The sequence below is a fragment of the Rhineura floridana genome, chromosome 3 (assembly GCF_030035675.1).
Source record: "Rhineura floridana isolate rRhiFlo1 chromosome 3, rRhiFlo1.hap2, whole genome shotgun sequence".
In the NCBI taxonomy this organism is placed as follows: Eukaryota; Metazoa; Chordata; class Lepidosauria; order Squamata; family Rhineuridae; genus Rhineura; species Rhineura floridana.
Genome location: NC_084482.1, coordinates 221494487 through 221513385, shown reverse-complemented (window position 1 = coordinate 221513385; position 18899 = coordinate 221494487). Strand labels below are relative to the sequence as shown.

The following is an 18899-nucleotide window of genomic DNA, read 5'->3' as shown; positions in this document are numbered from 1 at the left end:
ATCTTCCTCTCTTGCCTCCTGCAGAAGCAGCGGCAAGATAGGTGTGTGTGCTGTGTGATATATACAATATACACGTTTGTGTGTAAAAAGTAAAGTGTTCAGGAGGGACAGTGTAAAAGCTGGAAAGGAACACGCCGGAATGGGCTCTTTAGAAAAGAAATTGATGCCAAAAACACTAGGATGTGTTAGAGACACATGAGAACAACATTTAGGAACAAAAACCATTCCGATAGCATTTTTATCAACCCTTTAACAACCAAAATGCCCTCCGGAATGGAATGAACAGCCCCAAACGGCGACTTCCCAGCGAGCCAGACCTCTGAAATTCACCAGTCCCACATGACTACATGGGATGCATGCAGTAAGACACAAAACGTCCACGCAAACCACGTTCCGATACCTGTTCCGGGCTATAATACATTTTTACGTAAACCAGCCCAGAACAGAAACTTCCGAATCAGCCAGACCTACCAAAATTCACCAACCACACATGTTGCTGCCTCTCGTTGTGTTGGGAAATGGGAGATAACACAGGATGACCCAGGAACCTCTGGGGTGATCAGCAATACCTTTTCTTGCTGTTTGTAGGTCCGCTAAGCAGCACTATTGGTGCTGCTATCAGGTTGTGAATGGCTGGTGAATTGGGGAGGGAGAGAGAAAGAGAGATTGGAGGGGCAAGTCGGCTGGCAGAAGGGGGAGAGAAATAGAGTTTGCCTTCTGTGAAATAGATGTGCTATCACAGGAAAAAAACTGGGTTCAAAGAAGTGCTCTTGTGTGCTTGGGCTCAGACTCCACCTCTGCCTTGTATTCAAGTTCTGGGCCAAACCTCACCAGTTTGCTTTCTGTGAAATGAGTTTCTGACACAACTACTTTCAAAATCAAGGTTATTAAAGTCTGGAACCTGTGGGAGGGACTCCTACTCATTGAGCAGAGCGCATAAGGTGGAGGCAGAAGAACTTTCCAGTCAAAAGGCTCTCAGGCAAGAAGGCTGGAGAACAGGACCTTGGACAGCCACTGCCAGTCTGAGGGCCAAACTAGAGGAGATACCAATCATGCAACAAACAATTGCACGATGAGCTTTGCAACACTAAATTGAAGGTGCAGGGCAGCTGATCCCTAGTGGGGTCCTGACATGCACCTGTTATTTACATTGGGAACAACAACAACAACACCAGCTCACCAGTCTAATCACTTTTACTGGCTAGATCCCAAGGAAGAGGCAGGAGGAGACAGGAACAGGAAGTGCTTCAAGCAACCTGGTCCCCGAGTTCAGCAGTTGTGCAACTGACCTCCCAGTCAGTAATCTTCACACTTCTGATTCCCAGAAAATGGCATTCAGAGGCATACTGCTTCCCAGAGAGAAACTACAGGGAAGCATCATTAACAATTGCATAACATGGATTAGTTACACAACATGGATTAGTTTGAAGTTACCAGACCATTCATATATCTGGCCCAGAACTATCTATCCCAACAAACTGCCTCCCCCAATAATTTAAGCAGAGATTTTCTGCAGCTTTGCTGCCTTTCCTAAAGGCCCTTCTATTGCCTGGAGAAGCCATTTGGCTATGTGACCGCTGACAAAACCCAATTCTCACTCCTTTTCTCTATGTGCACCAGATGACAGTGAGGTCCTTCTTTTGCCTGCTAGGAAATAGCACTGAGACCAGATGAGACTGTGGAGTGAAATCAGTTTGGAAAATGTATTTAAAATACATCAGCAGAAAACTAGTGAATTCATTTTACTTTATGAAAGATGTTAGAATAGCCAATACAAAAAACATCTAAGCAAAATAAAAACCATGTTATACACAAAAATACATTTTTAGTTATTTATATTAATAAAATGTGTACACTGCAGAAGAATTTTATAAAGAATATAAAATGTACATTAAAATGGTCAATAAAAAAATCAACATTTAAAAAACACTAAAAATCAATAAAATCAACAGTTAAAGGTATGCTAAACTAAACTATATGAAAATACTGAGTAAGGAGACCCTTAGAAACAAGGACTAGTATTATTTTATTTTCATTTAGAAATCACTTCCCAGAAAGTATCTCAAAAATACCACCAAAAAAAAACATTTCATATGCAAACCAATTAAAAATATTTTAAAATCCCACACAGACCCTCCGTGACGCAGAGTGGTAAGCGGCAGTAACACAGCCGAAGCTCTGCTCACGTCTGCAGTTCGATTCCAACGGAAGGAGGAAGTCGAATCTCCGGTAAAAGGGTTCGAGGTCCACTCAGCCTCCCATCCATCCGTGGTCAGTAAAATGAGTGCCCGGCATATGCTGGGGGGTAAAGAAAGACCGGGGAAGGAACTGGCAGTCCCACCTCATATATACGGTCCGCCTAGTAAATGTCGCAAGACATCACCCTAAGAGTCGAAAACGACTCGCACTACAAGTGCGGGGACACCTTTACCTTTTAAAATCCCACAGAAACAGTAATAAAGCTCTGCCCTTAAAAGGTTTGTTGAAAAAGGTAGGTCTTCTATAGGCACCACAAAAAAAAAAAACCTGTCTGATATGTAACAGGAGGAAGTTCAAAAAAGTAGTTGCCACCACACAAAAGGCCAGGTTTCTCTATCATGCAGAGTGGACTTCCCAATGAGATGGTATGCGTAAGAGGCCATCTTCTGCAGACTTCAGTGATGGGCTGCATATATAACAGGTGAGATAATTTTTTAAGCATCCTGGCCCCAACCTGTATAGGGCTTTAATCTATGTAGCCTGCAAGATGAAGAATAAAGCTCCCATTGAAGTTCTTTCCATACTCCCTACATTTCAATTGTTTCTCCTGCGTATCCCCTGTGATGTAAGCCTACTGCTTTCATTGAATCTCTTTCCATACTCCATGCATTAAAAAAGTTACTCCACAGTGTTTTTTCATACGAAGTAAGTGTGCTCTGACTGAACCTCTTTCCACTCACTACATTTAAATGGTTTCTCCCGTGTGGGTTCTGTGATGTAAAACAAGGCTACTGCTTACACTGAAGCTTTTTCCACACTCTCTGCATTTAAACGGTTTCTCCCCTGTATGGGTTCTTTGATGCAAAGTACGGTGACTGCTCTGACTGAAGCTCTTTCCACACTCCCTGCATTTAAATGGTTTCTCCCCTGTATGGGTTCTTTGATGTGAAGTAAGGTGACCGCTCTGACTGAAGTTCTTTCCACACTCCTTACATTTAAATGGCTTCTCCCCTGTGTGGGTTCTTTGATGTGAAGTAAGCTTACTTCTCTGACTAAAGCCCTGTCCACACTCCATGCATTTAAATGGTTTCTCCCCTGTGTGTGTTCGGTGATGTAATTTCAGGCTACTGTTTACACTGAAGCTCTTTCCGCACTCACTGCATTTAAATGGTTTCTCCCCTGTGTGTGTTCTTTCATGTAATGTAAGGTTACCACTCTGACTGAAGCTCTTTCCACACTCTTTGCATTTAAATGACTTCTCCCCTGTGTGGGTTCTTTGATGCGAAGTAAGGTCACTGCTCTGACTGAAGCTCTTTCCACACTCACTGCATTTAAATTGTTTCTCCCCTGTGTGGGTTCTGTGATGTAAAGTAAGGCTACTGTTTACACTGAAGCTCTTTCCACATTCCCTGCATTTAAATGGTTTCTCGCCTGTGTGGGTTCTTTCATGTAAAGTAAGCCTACTGCTCTGACTGATTCTCTTTCCACACTCCCTGCATTTAAATGGTTTCTCGCCTGTGTGGGTTCTTTCATGTAAAGTAAGGCTAGTGCTCTGACTGAAGTACTTTCCACACTCTCTGCATTTAAATGGTTTCTCCCCTGTGTGTGTTCTGTGATGTAAAGTAAGTTTACTGCTCTGACTGAAGCTCTTTCCACATTCCCTGCATTTAAATGGTTTTTCTCCAGTGTGGGTTCTTTCATGTACTGTAAGGTACCACTTGTGTCTAAAGCTCTTTCCACACTGCTTGCATTTAAATGGCTTCTCCCCTGTGTGGGTTCTGTGATGTAATTTAAGGTTACTGCTTTCACTGAAGCTCTTTCCACACTCCATGCATTTAAATGGTTTCTCCCCTGTATGGGTTCTTTCATGTAATGAAAGTTGATCATTCCGAGAGAAGCTCTTTCCACACTCCTTGCATTTAAATGGCTTCTCCGCTGTGTGGGTTCTGTGGTGTAATTTAAGGTTACCATTTCCACTGAAGCTCTTTCCACATTGCCTGCATTTAAATGGTTGCTCCCCTGTGTGCGTTCTGTGATGTAAAGTAAGGCTGTTTTTTACACTGAAGCTCTTTCCACACTCCCTGCATTTAAATGGTTTCTCCCCTGTGTGTGTTCTTTCATGCAATGTATGGTACCACTTGTGGCTAAAGCTCTTTCCACACTGCTTGCATTTAAATGGTTTCTCCCCTGTGTGGGTTCTTTCATGTAATGTAAGTTGACCATTCTGAGGGAAGCTCTTTCCACACTCCTTGCATTTAAATGGCTTCTCCCCTGTGTGGGTTCTTTGATGTGAAGTAAGATTACTGCTCTGATTAAAGCTCTTTCCACACACCATGCATTTAAATGGTTTCTCCCCTGTGTGGGTTCGGTGATGTAATTTAAGGCTACTGCTTACACTGAAGCTCTTTCCACACTCCATGCATTTAAAAGGTTTCTCTCCTGTGTGGGTTCTTTTATGTGAAGTAAGATGATCGTTCTGAGTAAAGCTTTTTCCACATTCCCTGCATTTAAATGGTTTCTCCCCTGTGTGGGTTCTGTGATGTGAAGTAAGGCTATTTTTTACACTGAAGCTCTTTCCACATTCCATGCATTTAAATGGTTTTTCTCCAGTGTGTGTTCTTTGATGAAAACTATGACAAGTAGAGGATTTCTTGCTCCCATTCTTTGGCTGCTTTCTTTCAGACGTTTTTGGTCCCCTGTGATTTCCAAATATCTCTTTTTGACTCTCAGTCTTGGCTATTACCAGTGGCACCATCTGTGGTTTTCTATAATTCTCATTCTGCCGGTCACCTGCTGAGGGGGAAGAGGGTTGAAAAAAACACATTGGAATTTCAAGGCAAAAACAAAGCATTTCATCACAGATGAAGCCCAGCTCCTGACATTTTTTCCTTGTAAAAATCATTATGTAATCGCCAGGATAAGCCTTAAAATGGACGCCGATATCACTGTTCAATTCTTTTGGTATCAAGTTTAGCAGAAGATATATGAGTACTCTTATACTCTTATACGTTATGTTGCAAAGGTCTCTATGGTTTGATTTATTTCGATTATTTCATTTAGATAGTTTGGTAGACAGTGCTGGGAAGGAGTCAGTGGTCGTGGTGCATGTTGGCACCAATGACATGGGGAAATGCAGCCGTGCGGTCCTGGAAGCAAAATTTAGGTTGCTAGGTAGGATGCTGAAAGCCAGGACCTCCAAGGTGGCTTTCTCTGAAATGCTACCGGTTCCATGCGCAGGACCAGCCAGACAGGCCCAGCTTCGCAGTCTCAATGCGTGGATGAGACGATGGTGTCGGGTGGAAGGGTTCAGATTTGTTAGGCACTGGGGAACATTTTGGGACAAGCCGGGCCTGTACAAAAGGGACGGGCTCCACTTGAACCAGAATGGAACAAGACTGCTGGCACTTAAAATTAAAAAGGTGGCAGAGCAGCTTTTAAACTGACTGAGCGGGGAAACCCGACAGGAGCTGAAAAAGGTCCGGTTCGGAATAAACCTCCCCCCTGGGATAAAAACCAAAGAAATGATGAAATTTTAAAAGGGGTAGGCCTAGAAGTAGGCATTGTGAGAGCAGGGGCACAGGATATAAATTCAGAAGAGCAAAATTACCACAGGCCTAACCACAAGTGCCAAAGACACTTGAAGAGAGACACTGCTTAAAAGTGCCTGTACGCTAATGCTAGGAGCCTCTGAACCAAGATGGGAGAACTGGAGTGCTTGGTCTTAGAGGAGAGCATTGATACAGTGAGCATAACGGAGACCTGGTGGAATGGAGAAAACCAGTGGGATACGGTTATCCCTGGATATAAACTATATCGGAAGGACAGGGAAGGACGTATTTGTGGCGGAGTCGCTCTATACGTGAAAGACGGCATTGAATCCAGCAAGCTCGTAACCCCAAAAGAGGCAGACTCCTCCACAGAATCATTGTGGGTGGTGATACCGTGCCCCAGGAGGGACTTAATACTGGGAACGATCTATCGTCCCCCTGATCAAAATGCTCAGGGAGACCTTGAGATGAGATATGAAATTGAGGAAGCATCCAAACTAGGAAATGTGGTAGTAATGGGTGACTTCAACTACCCGGACATACACTGGCTGCATATGTGTTCCAGTCATGACAAAGAAGCAAAAATTCTACATATTCTAAATGACTATTCCCTAGACCAGTTGGTCATGGAACCGACCAGAGGGACGGCAACCCTGGACTTAATCCTCAGTGGGGACCGGGACCTGGTGCAAGATGTAAGTGTTGTTGAACCGATTGGGAGCAGTGACCACAGTGCTATTAAATTAAACATACATGTAAATGGCCAATTGCCAAGAAAATCCAACACGGTCACATTTGACTTCAAAAGAGGAAACTTCACAAAAATGAGGGGATTGGTAAAAAGAAAGCTGAAAAACAAAGTCCAGAGGGTCACATTACTCGAAAATGCTTGGAAGTTGTTTAAAAACACTATATTAGAAGCTCAACTGGAGTGCATACCGCAGATCAGAAAAGGTACCACCAGGGCCAAGAAGTTGCCAGCATGGTTAACGAGCAAAGTCAAGGAAGATCTTAGAGGCAAAAAGTCTTCCTTCAGAAAATGGAAGTCTTGTCCGAATGAAGAAAATAAAAAAGAACACAAACTCTGGCAAAAGAAATGCAAGAAGACAATAAGGGATGCTAAAAAAGAATTTGAGGAGCACATTGCTAAGAACATAAAAACCAACAACAAAAAATTCTATCAATACATTCAAAGCAGGAGACCATCTAGGGAGACAATTGGACCCTTGGATGATAAGGGAGTCAAAGGTGTACTAAAGAACGATAAGGAGATTGCAGAGAAGCTAAATGAATTCTTTGCATCTGTCTTCACAGTGGAAGATATAGGGCAGATCCCTGAACCTGAACTAACATTTGCAGGAAGGGATTCTGAGGAACTGAGACAAATAGTGGTAACGAGAGAGGAAGTTCTAAGCTTAATGGACAATATAAAAACTGACAAATCACCGGGCCCGGATGGCATCCACCCGAGAGTTCTCAAAGAACTCAAAGGTGAAATTGCTGATCTGCTAACTAAAATATGTAACTTGTCCCTCAGGTCCTCCTCCGTGCCTGAGGACTGGAAAGTGGCCAATGTAACGCCAATCTTCAAAAAGGGATCCAGAGGGGATCCCGGAAATTACAGGCCAGTTAGCTTAACTTCTGTCCCTGGAAAACTGGTAGAAAGTATGATTAAAGCTAGATTAACTAAGCACATAGAAGAACAAGCCTTGCTGAAGCAGAGCCAGCATGGCTTCTGCAAGGGAAAGTCCAGTCTCAGTAACCTATTAGAATTTTTTGAGAGTGTCAACAAGCATATAGATAGAGGTGATCCAGTGGACATAGTGTACTTAGACTTTCAAAAAGCGTTTGACAAGGTACCTCACCAAAGGCTTCTGAGGAAGCTTAGCAGTCATGGAATAAGAGGAGAGGTCCTCTTGTGGATAAGGAATTGGTTAAGAAGCAGAAAGCAGAGAGTAGGAATAAACGGACAGTTCTCCCAATGGAGGGCTGTAGAAAGTGGAGTCCCTCAAGGATCGGTATTGGGACCTGTACTTTTCAACTTGTTCATTAATGACCTAGAATTAGGAGTGAGCAGTCAAGTGGCCAAGTTTGCTGATGACACTAAATTGTTCAGGGTTGTTAAAACAAAAAGGGATTGCGAAGAGCTCCAAAAAGACCTCTCCAAACTGAGTGAATGGGCGGAAAAATGGCAAATGCAATTCAATATAAACAAGTGTAAAATTATGCATATTGGAGCAAAAAATCTGAATTTCACATATACGCTCATGGGGTCTGAACTGGCGGTGACCGACCAAGAGAGAGACCTCGGGGTTGTAGTGGACAGCACAATGAAAATGTCGACCCAGTGTGCGGCAACTGTGAAAAAGGCAAATTCCATGCTAGCAATAATTAGGAAAGGTATTGAAAATAAAACAGCCGATATCATCATGCCGTTGTATAAATCTATTGTGCGGCCGCATTTGGAATACTGTGTACAGTTCTGGTCACCTCATCTCAAAAAGGATATTATAGAGTTGGAAAAGGTTCAGAAGAGGGCAACCAGAATGATCAAGGGGATGGAGCGACTCCCTTAAGAGGAAAGGTTGCAGCATTTGGGGCTTTTTAGTTTAGAGAAAAGGTGGGTCAGAGGAGACATGATAGAAGTGTATAAAATGATGCATGGCATTGAGAAAGTGGATAGAGAAAAGTTCTTCTCCCTCTCTCATAATACTAGAACTCGTGGACATTCAAAGAAGCTGAATTTTGGAAGATTCAGGACAGACAAAAAGAAGTACTTCTTTACTCAGCGCATAGTTAAACTATGGAATTTGCTCCCACAAGATGCAGTAATGGCCACCAGCTTGGACGGCTTTAAAAGAAGATTAGACAAATTCATGGAGGACAGGGCTATCAATGGCTACTAGCCATGATGGCTGTGCTCTGCCACCCTAGTCAGAGGCAGCATGCTTCTGAAAACCAGTTGCCGGAAGCCTCAGGAGGGGAAAGTGTTCTTGCACTCGGGTCCTGCTTGCGGACTTCCCCCAGGCACCTGGTTGGCCACTGTGAGAACAAGATGCTGGACTAGATGGGCCACTGGCCTGATCCAGCAGGCTCTTCTTATGTTCTTATATTCTTATGTTCTTATTCAGGGGTCATGTAGCAGGGACATAAGTATTTTGCTTTGATGTCCTATTTCTCCTGCTCCTTTAGCATACGCTCTGTGGAGGGAGTCAGGTTGTTATCTTAATTACTGCTACCCATTAGCTTTGAAGTAGAATTAACAATGTTGGGCTAATCGCCAAGTCTTTAAGCATCCTGCCATCTCTATTGCCAGAAGGCAGGTAGGAATTAAAAGATTACAAGTTGTAAACTAAGGGAGCTGAGATTAGAGCTGAAGAAGAAAGCGTCTTACCGGGACCAGAACCGGAAGTCCCCCCCTAGGTATCTCCTTGGGGGAAGGGAACCCCCCCTGAACCATCTCAACTATCTCAAGCTCTGATAATTCTTTCCACCAAACTTTACTATTCACTATTCCCAGTCCTTATCAACAAACAATGCAAACGATGACCTCCCAGCCACTATTCCAACATGATTGGTCATTAGACCATCAACTAACAATCAAGCTACCTAAGGAGGATAATCATAGTAAAAGCCTGGGTGAAGAATTACAGGATGCAGGCTTTAATTGCAATCTAACTCTGAGGGATGAGGAGATTCCTTCAGAAATATTAACCATAGACGATATAAATGAATCACAAGAACCTAGGTGTGCCCATCCAGAGAATCAGTCCACAAATAAATTTTCAACACAGCAGAGTATGACAGGACTGAACCTGCCGTCATTAGGCTGGGGAATAGCTGTTACCGAAGAACTGAGTTTGATAAAAGCCTACCTAGCTGAAACAAATAGTCTACTCAGTACTCTGATTAAGTCTTTGGGGCCGCTTTTGTCGGAGGAACTAAACCCCCCTGACTCCACCTCTGCTACCCCAGCTATTCGAGAATGCTCGACACGGAAGTCAGAACTGAAAGCAAAAAACGCTACGTCTTTGCATCGGGCTTACCGGAGGGCTAACAAAATGAAGAAACCAAAGAATATAAAGAATTTTAAACCTGTTTTAACAAAGAGAATGAATTTTAACCCTTTATTCAAGCTATTGAACGCACCAATTAAAACTCAGCTAACTTCCATGCAAGCTTGCAAAACAAAAATACCCCCCAAAACCAGCCCTCAACATTTAAATAAGCTAAGTCCCTTGTTGGAGAAAACTAAATCCTTGACTTCCCGGAAGTGAGTGCTCAGCTGGTGACTGTCTCTGAGAGATCTCTGCCTCAGAGGAAGCTTTTTTCAGGTTAAAAGCCAGTCAAGAGGAAACTTTGACTGGCTTAAATGTTCTCCAAGGTATAGGAGAACCGATCAGATTTTCCACAAGACTTCGTTGAGCTGTCGGCGGCTGGAATTGATCAGGAAATCCCTGAGATAAGAAGGCATGCCGAGCGGCTGAAGACGGAGTCAGGATTTCCATGCAAGCTGTACTGGAAAAAAGCGAAGCGTTTTTTTTTTCTTCTTAAAAAAACGTCCTTAACCAGTGAGCCCACTTCTGTCTAAATCTTATCATTCGGCTTAAATTACTACAATAAAAGGGATTTGTTTACGAATCAGCAACTGAGAAACCTGGGTGAGTCATACTTTTTCTCTTTTAAATATAATTAAGGAAGAAAGAAAATGTAAACAACTTATATACTTTTTTTACGACAAAAAGCTGGCCTGAATTTGGAGTTTTAAAGTTTAAAAACGGATGAGAGGTAATTATTATTTGATGGAAATATATTTTGGACTATTTTTCTGCTTGGACTATTTCTTTTTGGACGAATCTGCTGCTCGTATATGTTACTAATCGTTTGGTGTTGGGAACCAGAATTGTTTTGCATTCTTGGACGTAGATAAGAACTGTGCTGTGCTGGCTGGACTATAATAACAGGCCTGGAATATTAACTCTTTTGTTGGTGGAGGAAAAAAAAAAGAAATAGACTGCCTCTAGGTTTTGGAACAGTGATTAATATCAGAAATTAAAGGCTTTTCTTGAAAATGACAACTAAAAAAGCAACTAAGGCCCAGGAGCGAAGAGGTTCTACTGATCCACAGGAAGGGGCTATACCCCCAGATTTGTTTCAAAAAATAATGGAAGGGATTAATGATATAAAACAGGAAATGAAAACTGAACTGACAGATATAAAAGACTATATTAAAACACAAGTGGATGAGATTAAAGGGACAATTGGGCAAATAAAGGAGGATGCAAAAAACACTAAAGAAAAGGTACAAATCTTGGAGAATAGAACAGATATATTAAATCTGGAATTAGAAAAAAACTTGGACTATATGGCTGTGACTGAATTTAGAAATAAAGAACATTGTTTGAGATTCCGTGCAATCCCTGAGGAAACAGGTGAAGACATCAGAGATAAAATTGTTAATGCTCTAGCAAAATTTCTGGATTTGAATGAAGATCGGATGGAATTTGAAATAGACAAAGTGTATAGAATTAATTCCAGATATGCAACAATGAATAAAATTCCAAGAGATGTGCTTGTTCATTTTATAAAGAAGACGACCAGAGATATGGTATTACAGCAACACTTTAAAAATACCTTTAAAATTGATGGTAAGGAAATACTGGTGATGAAAGAAATTCCTATTAGACTTTTACGTAAGAGAAAAGAATATGCTTTCCTTACAGAGAAACTTAAGCAACGTAAAATTCAATTTAGATGGGATGTTCCAGAAGGAGTGATCTTTACATTCAGACAACAGAAATATAGATTGAATACTGTTCAAAAAGCAAGGGACTTCTTGAGAAAAGCTTCAAAAGATATGGATGAAGATAAACTCAAAGATATGGATATAATTCCTGGGGAACAAAGTCAACAAAGATATGCAGAGGAAGGGAAGGAAGATGATGGATTAAAAGGAGCATCAGGCACATTTTAAATTACACGCTTAAAGATGGATTACAAATATCTAACTTGGAATATAAATGGAGCTAACACGGCGCAGAAGAGAAAGAAAGTGTTTCATTATTTGAAAAAATTAAAATTGGATATAATTTGTTTACAAGAAACTCATATTAAGAAGAAAGATTCCAAATATCTGATTTGTAAAAATTTGGGTGAAGAATTTATTTCGGCTGGACCAAAAAAAAAAAATGGAGTTGTTCTCTACATTAACCCACAATTGCTTCCTAAATTGGTATTACTGGATGATAGTGGTAGATTTGTGGGGGTTGAAATTACTCTACAGGGTACAAACATTTTGATAGTGGGTATCTATGCCCCCAATGAAGATAAAACAAGGTTTTACACAGGACTTATGGAAAAATTGTCAGAGTTTTCATATGATCATTGGTGTGTCATGGGTGATTGGAATGGGGTAATCTCACCAAAAATTGATAGGCTTTCTGAAAAAAATATCAAAGAGACACAGGGTAAATTACCGAAGATTTGCTTTGAACTGATGGAACATTTAGAATTGGTGGATACCTGGAGATATATAAATGATAATGCAAAGGAATTTACTTATTTTTCAGAAAGACACAAAACATTCTCGAGGATTGATATGATTTGGATGTCTAAAATTTTAGCGAAGGATACTTTTAAAATGGATATATTACCAAAAACTTTTTCGGATCATAATCCTGTGATATTAACTTTAAAAAAAAAAATCTTGGATTTAGATGGAGACTAAATGAATCTTTATTACAGAATGACAAAGTAGTACAAGAATGTAAGAAGAAATTAAAAGAGTTTTTTGAACATAATTTACATAAAGGAACAAGTGAAAATATCGTTTGGGATACAAGTAAGGCATTGATGAGGGGATATTTTATTAAATGTAACTCTGAATTAAAAAAAAAGAAACAACAGAAAATGCAATTAATTTTGGAAGAAATAAAACAAAAAGAGGAAGAATTGAAAAAGAATCCAACTAAAGTTTCTATTGTAAATCAAATTAAAATGTTACAAAAGCAAGTATCAATGCTGACAGTTAGAGAAATTGAAAGAAAACTAAATTTTGCTAAACAAAGGACTTTTGAATTTGCAAATAAACCTGGGAAATGGTTAGCATATAAATTAAGAAAAGAACGTCAAAAAATATTATTTTAAAGATACAAGAAGGAGATGAGACGTTGACAGATAATGTAAAAATCAAAAAGATTTTTCATCAATATTACTCAACATTGTACAAATGTCAGGAAATTCCATCTGAAAAAATAGAAGAGTATATATCTAAACAGAATTTGCCTAAAATTACAGACTTTCAGAGACAAGCTATTAATGGCCCTATTACGTCCAGAGAGATATCTGAAGCTATAAACAAAATTAAATTAGGAAAGGCACCAGGACCAGATGGGTTATCTGTAATGTATTATAAATGTTTGGAGGAAGAACTCTTACTACCTTTACAGTCTACAATGAATTTTATTCTGCAAGAGGGAAAGATACCGGATAGTTGGAAAAATGCTAATATAACATTAATACCTAAAGAGGAGCAAGATTTAACTAAAACAAAAAACTATCGACCAATATCTCTATTGAACAATGACTATAAAATTTTTACAATGATCTTGGCGGAAAGATTGAAAAAACAATTTATTCAGGAAGATCAATCAGGGTTTTTACCTAAAAGACAATTACGTGACAACGTCAGGAATGTCTTGAATGTCTTGGAATATTTAGAACAACGAAATGATAAACAAGCAGCTTTGATTTTTTTAGATGCTGAAAAAGCATTTGATAATTTGAATTGGAAATTTATGTTTCAGGTTTTGGAGCAAATGGATTTTGGAGACAATTTTATAAAATGGATTAGATCGATTTATACATCTCAGAAGGCTCAGATAATTGTTAACGGAGATTTAACGGATTCATGTGAAATACAAAAGGGTACAAGACAGGGATGTCCTTTATCTCCCCTTTTATTTATTCTGGTCTTAGAAGTGCTGCTTAGAGATATAAGGCAAGATAAAAGAATTTCAGGATTAAAGATAAAAAAAGAATATAAATTGAGAGCATTTGCTGATGATTTGATAATTGTACTAGAAAACCCTCTGGAAGGAATTAATGTATTGATGGACAAATTAAAAGAATTTGGACCGTTAGCAGGATTTAAGATCAACAATCAAAAAACAAAGATGTTGGTGAAAAATTTAACTTTAAGGGAACAGAAAGAGTTAATGGACAAGACAGATTTTACAATAGAGAAAAAGTTGAAATATTTAGGTATCATTATGACAAATAAAAACTCAAAGTTGTTTCATAATAATTATGAAAAATTATGGACAGAGATTAAGAAAGATTTGCTAAGATGGGATAAACTACAACTGTCATTAATGGGTAGAATATCTGTGATAAAAATGAATGTATTACCGAGAATGATGTTTTTGTTTCAAACAATACCTGTAATATCCTCTGATTTACCTTTTAAACAATGGCAAAAAGATATCTCTAAATTTGTATGGCAAGGAAAAAAACCAAGAGTTAAATTTAAACTACTACAAGATGCCAAAGAAAGAGGAGGACTGGGATTACCAAATTTGAGACTTTATTTTGCTGCCTGCTGTCTAGTCTGGATAAAGGAATGGATCTTATTGAGGAATAAAAGACTATTGGATTTGGAGGGCCATAATTTGAAGTGGGGATGGCATGGATATCTATGGTATGACAAAGTAAAAGTAAATGTAGACTTTAACAATCATTTTATAAGACGTCCTCTGTTGAAAATATGGAATAGATATAAACCAAGGTTTTATTCGAAAATACCATTATGTGTCTCAAGTCAAGAAGCGTTTTACAGAAGAGAAATGGCTGGAAAAGAGAAATGGTCAACTTATCAAGAACTATTAGAAAATGTACATGGAGAATATATAATGAAAGAGAGAGAACAACTGACAAAGGAAGGATATAGTTTTCAATGGTTTGCCTACTTACAATTGTTAGAAAGATATAAAATGGACAAGAAAATGTATGGGTTTGAAATAAGTAAATCTGCTTTTGAAATAGGATTGTGTACAAATGATGAAAATATAATTGCGAAAATGTATAAACTCTTACTGAAAATGGATATGGAGGAAGAACAAGTAAAAGAGTGTATGGTAAAGTGGGCAAAAATTTTTGGTTATAACATACAAATGGATCAATGGGAAAATATGTGGAAAAAAGGCTTGAAATTTACACTATGCTATAATCTTAAAGAAAATTTTTATAAAATGATGTACCGTTGGTACATGACTCCAGAAAAGTTGTCAAAAATGTATAGTAATGTTTCTAATGTTTGTTGGAAATGTAAACAACAAGAAGGATCATTTTATCATATGTGGTGGCTGTGTAAAAAGGCAAAATCATTTTGGGCACAGATAGGTAGGAAGATGCAAAAAATTCTAAAGATAAATATTCAGTCAAAACCAGAATTTTTTTTATTGGGTTTTATGGATAAACAAATAGAAAAGAAATATGGAAGAATAATATTATATATGATTACGGCAGCAAGATTATTATATGCACAAAAGTGGAAAATGGAATCAACACCAACAATGGAAGAATGGCTATTGAAATTAATGGACTTAGTAGAAATGGATAAATTGACGTGTTTACTTAGAGAAAAATCGACAGATACATTTCTTAAGGAATGGAAGCCTCTCTTAGACTTTTTGTTGAAAGATCAAAATAAAATGATGATACTGGGATTTGACGATTAATTAAGACAGCCTATGGAGAAAAGGGATTCTGTATGTATACATTAAGGGACAGGTTTGATGTATACTATATACCTATAGCTGATCTGCGACAAATCGGAAGTCAACTATTTTATTTTTATTTTCTGTTGTATTGTTATGTTTTTTTGACTTTGTTTTGTTTGTTTTTTGAAAAATTTGAATAAAAATTATTAAAAAAAAAGAAAGAAAACTAAATCCTTAATAGAGCCCAGCACAGAAACGTCAGAGAATGGATCCAGGATTTCAGATATCAATGAATCTACCGATGCCCACCTACTTCCGGACAGATTCTGCAACGCCTCAAACTGGAACTTGCAATTGGCGAGAGACAAATTAGCAGTAACATTCTTACCTACGCAATTGGAGCAGAGATCGACTACATGGATAAAACATGTAAGTCCTGCCTTAGACTTTACTCTCCGAACATTCCATACAAGAACTGCGTTAAGCATGTGTCTTATCTCTATTCACAATTTCCCGAAAAACGTGTCATTTTCACCTTCCAATTGATATTTATCGCCGAACAGATTTACAAAATTAGAGAAGACCTCTATACCCATGGTATCCGGATTCATCGCTACTTTGTAAATAAGGCTCCATTTAATTCACTGCTTAACCGCTCCCTCCTGCAATCAAGGGAAGAAAGATCTCGGCCCCAGACACCCCCTACTAGTCAGAATAGTCAGGAGCTCCCCATTCGGACTAACCCCCCGGCCCAATGCCAACTTCAACTTCACTGGCAGGAGGGACTAGATCATGAAGAGCTCCTCCTTATGGAATCTTATGACCGTCTACCTAAACCAGATCAGGAAGGAATTACTAAGAGATTGGCTTATCTTATCCAAAGCTTAACAAAGCGATGCTCCGAATCAAACAGAGCTGATTCCCCCCAAGCCTTCCCTTTAGTTTCAGATAATTTTAACAAATCTCCGTCTAGAACTATGACAAACCAATCTCTTTCACACAGTTTGCTATCAAGCAATATTAATAGACCCCTAACCCCAGATAAAGGAAGGAAGATACTTAGACCCCAACATTATGATCCGATTCCGGGTGTATCCAAGCCATCAACTAGCTCTTCTTGGCTTGAGATGCGCTTCCTGCAACCCGAAGAATTGGGCTCTCCGACCACAAGTCGGAAGATAAAACCAAATTCCTCCCCCAGAACAGCACAAGTTCCTGGAGTAATTTCCAATGTCAGTACCCTATACCCAGAAATACATATTATTGTTCCATGTCCATGACCTTAGTCAAAAGTAATAACCAAAACAAACAGTCCAATGCCCAATTCCAACCCTCGGGCAGGCTTTAATCCATCTCATGTCACGTTGGCCCACTCCAAAGCTGTAGTCTGTCTAGCCTGCGAATTATTTCCACTCTGATTTCTGTATATAGTACAAAACAGTTTAACCATGTATTTTATTTTTTTCTCTTGTATTTTACCTTGTATTATGGGTCTTTGACAGCAAATAAAGTGACTTACACTAGATGAAGCCCAATTATCTGCTTCTCTATTTTTGCATCTCCATAATTCTCCCCCTTTTATCTTTGCATGGCCCTCCCTCCCTATTCAATATCTATATAAACTCGCTGACAAAACGCCTGTCGGCAGTAAACTCTCACCCTCCTGTCTTGGCAAGGAGACACTTAACCTGTCTTCTATATGCCGACGACATTGCCCTGTTATGCCAAACGCAGGTGGGCTTATGTCATCTCTTAAGAGAACTTGCCTCCTTTTGTGTGGATGAACTTTTGAGAATTAACTATGCGAAATGCAAGGTTTTAGTTTTCGCCAAAAGTAGACATAAACACCGCTGGCAAATTGACAACCATATTATTGCTTACACTGAAGCTCTTTCCACACTCCATACATTTAAATGGTTTCTCCCCTGTGTGTGTTCGGTGATGTAATTTCAGGCTACTGCTTACACTGAAGCTCTTTCCGCACTCACTGCATTTAAATGGTTTTTCTCCAGTGTGGGTTCTTTCATGTACTGTAAGGTACCGCTTGTGTCTAAAGCTCTTTCCACACTGCTTGCATTTAAATGGCTTCTCCCCTGTGTGAGTTCTCTGATGTAAAATAAGTTTATTGCTTACACTGAAGCTCTTTCCACACTCCATACATTTAAAAGGTTTCTCTCCTGTGTGGGTTCTTTGATGTGAAGTAAGATGATTGTTCTGAGTAAAGCTTTTTCCACATTCCCTGCATTTAAATGGTTTCTCCACTGTGTGGGTTCTGTGATGCGAAGTAAGGCTACTGCTTACACTGAAGCTCTTTCCACACTCACTGCATTTAAATGGCTTCTCCCCTGTATGGGTTCTTTGATGCGATGTAAGGTGACCGCCATGACTGAAGTTCTTTCCACACTCCTTACATTTAAATGGCTTCTCCCCTGGGTGGGTTCTTTGATGTGAAGTAAGCTTACTTCTCTGACTAAAGCCCTGTCCACACTCCATGCATTTAAATGGTTTCTCCCCTGTGTGTGTTCTTTCATGTAATGTAAGGTTACCACTCTGACTGAAGCTCTTTCCACACTCTTTGCATTTAAATGGCTTCTCCCCTGTGTGGGTTCTTTGATGCAAAGTAAGGTCACTGCTCTGACTGAAGCTCTTTCCACACACCATGCATTTAAATGGTTTCTCCCCTGTGTGTTTTCGGTGATGTAATTTAAGGCTACTGCTTAGACTGAAGCTCTTTTCACACTCTCTGCATTTAAAAGGTTTCTCTCCTGTGTGGGTTCTTTTATGTGAAGTAAGATGATCGTTCCGAGTAAAGCTTTTTCCACATTCCCTGCATTTAAATGGTTTCTCCCCTGTGTGGGTTCTGTGATGTGAAGTAAGGCTAGTTTTTACACTGAAGCTCTTTCCAAATTCCATGCATTTAAATGGTTTTTCTCCGGTGTGTGTTCTTTGATGAAAACTATGACAAGTAGAGGATTTCTTGCTCCCATTCTTTGGCTGCTTTCTTTCAGATGATTTTGGTCCCCTGTGATTTCCAAATATCTCTTTTTGACTCTCAGTCTTGGCTATTACCAGTGGCACCATCTGTGGTTTTCTATAATTCTCATTCTGCCGGTCACCTGCTGAGGGGGAAGAGGGTTGAAAAAAACACATTGGAATTTCAAGGCAAAAACAAAGCATTTCATCACAGATGAAGCCCAATTATCTGCTTCTCTATTTTTACATCTCCATAATTCTCCCCCTTTTATCTTTGCATGGCCCTCCCTCCCTATTCAATATCTATATAAACTCGCTGACAAAACGCCTGTTGGCAGTAAACTCTCACCCTCCTGTCTTGGCAAGGAGACACTTAACCTGCCTTCTATATGCCGACGACATTGCCCTGTTATGCCAAACGCAGGTGGGCTTATGTCATCTCTTAAGAGAACTTGCCTCC

General features: G+C 39.5%; 1 protein-coding gene across 3 annotated transcripts; it reads right to left on the bottom strand.

The window, feature by feature from the left end:
- Positions 1–2576: 2576 nt before the first annotated feature.
- Positions 2577–18589, bottom strand: LOC133381709 (zinc finger protein 91-like). 3 transcript variants are annotated; one of them, XM_061621113.1, is made up of 3 exons: positions 17348–18589; positions 13311–13318; positions 2578–4586 (listed from the first exon to the last, which is right to left on the bottom strand). In XM_061621113.1, the coding sequence occupies exons 1-3, from the start codon at positions 18545–18547 to the stop codon at positions 2945–2947; spliced, it is 2850 nt and encodes a 949-aa protein (XP_061477097.1). In that variant the 5' UTR covers positions 18548–18589; the 3' UTR covers positions 2578–2944. The 3 variants fall into 3 exon arrangements, with proteins under 3 accessions (XP_061477099.1, XP_061477097.1, XP_061477098.1); XM_061621115.1 differs by lacking the exon at positions 13311–13318 and having other exon boundaries at positions 2577–4849; XM_061621114.1 differs by lacking the exon at positions 13311–13318 and having other exon boundaries at positions 2578–4675.
- Positions 18590–18899: the final 310 nt, after the last annotated feature.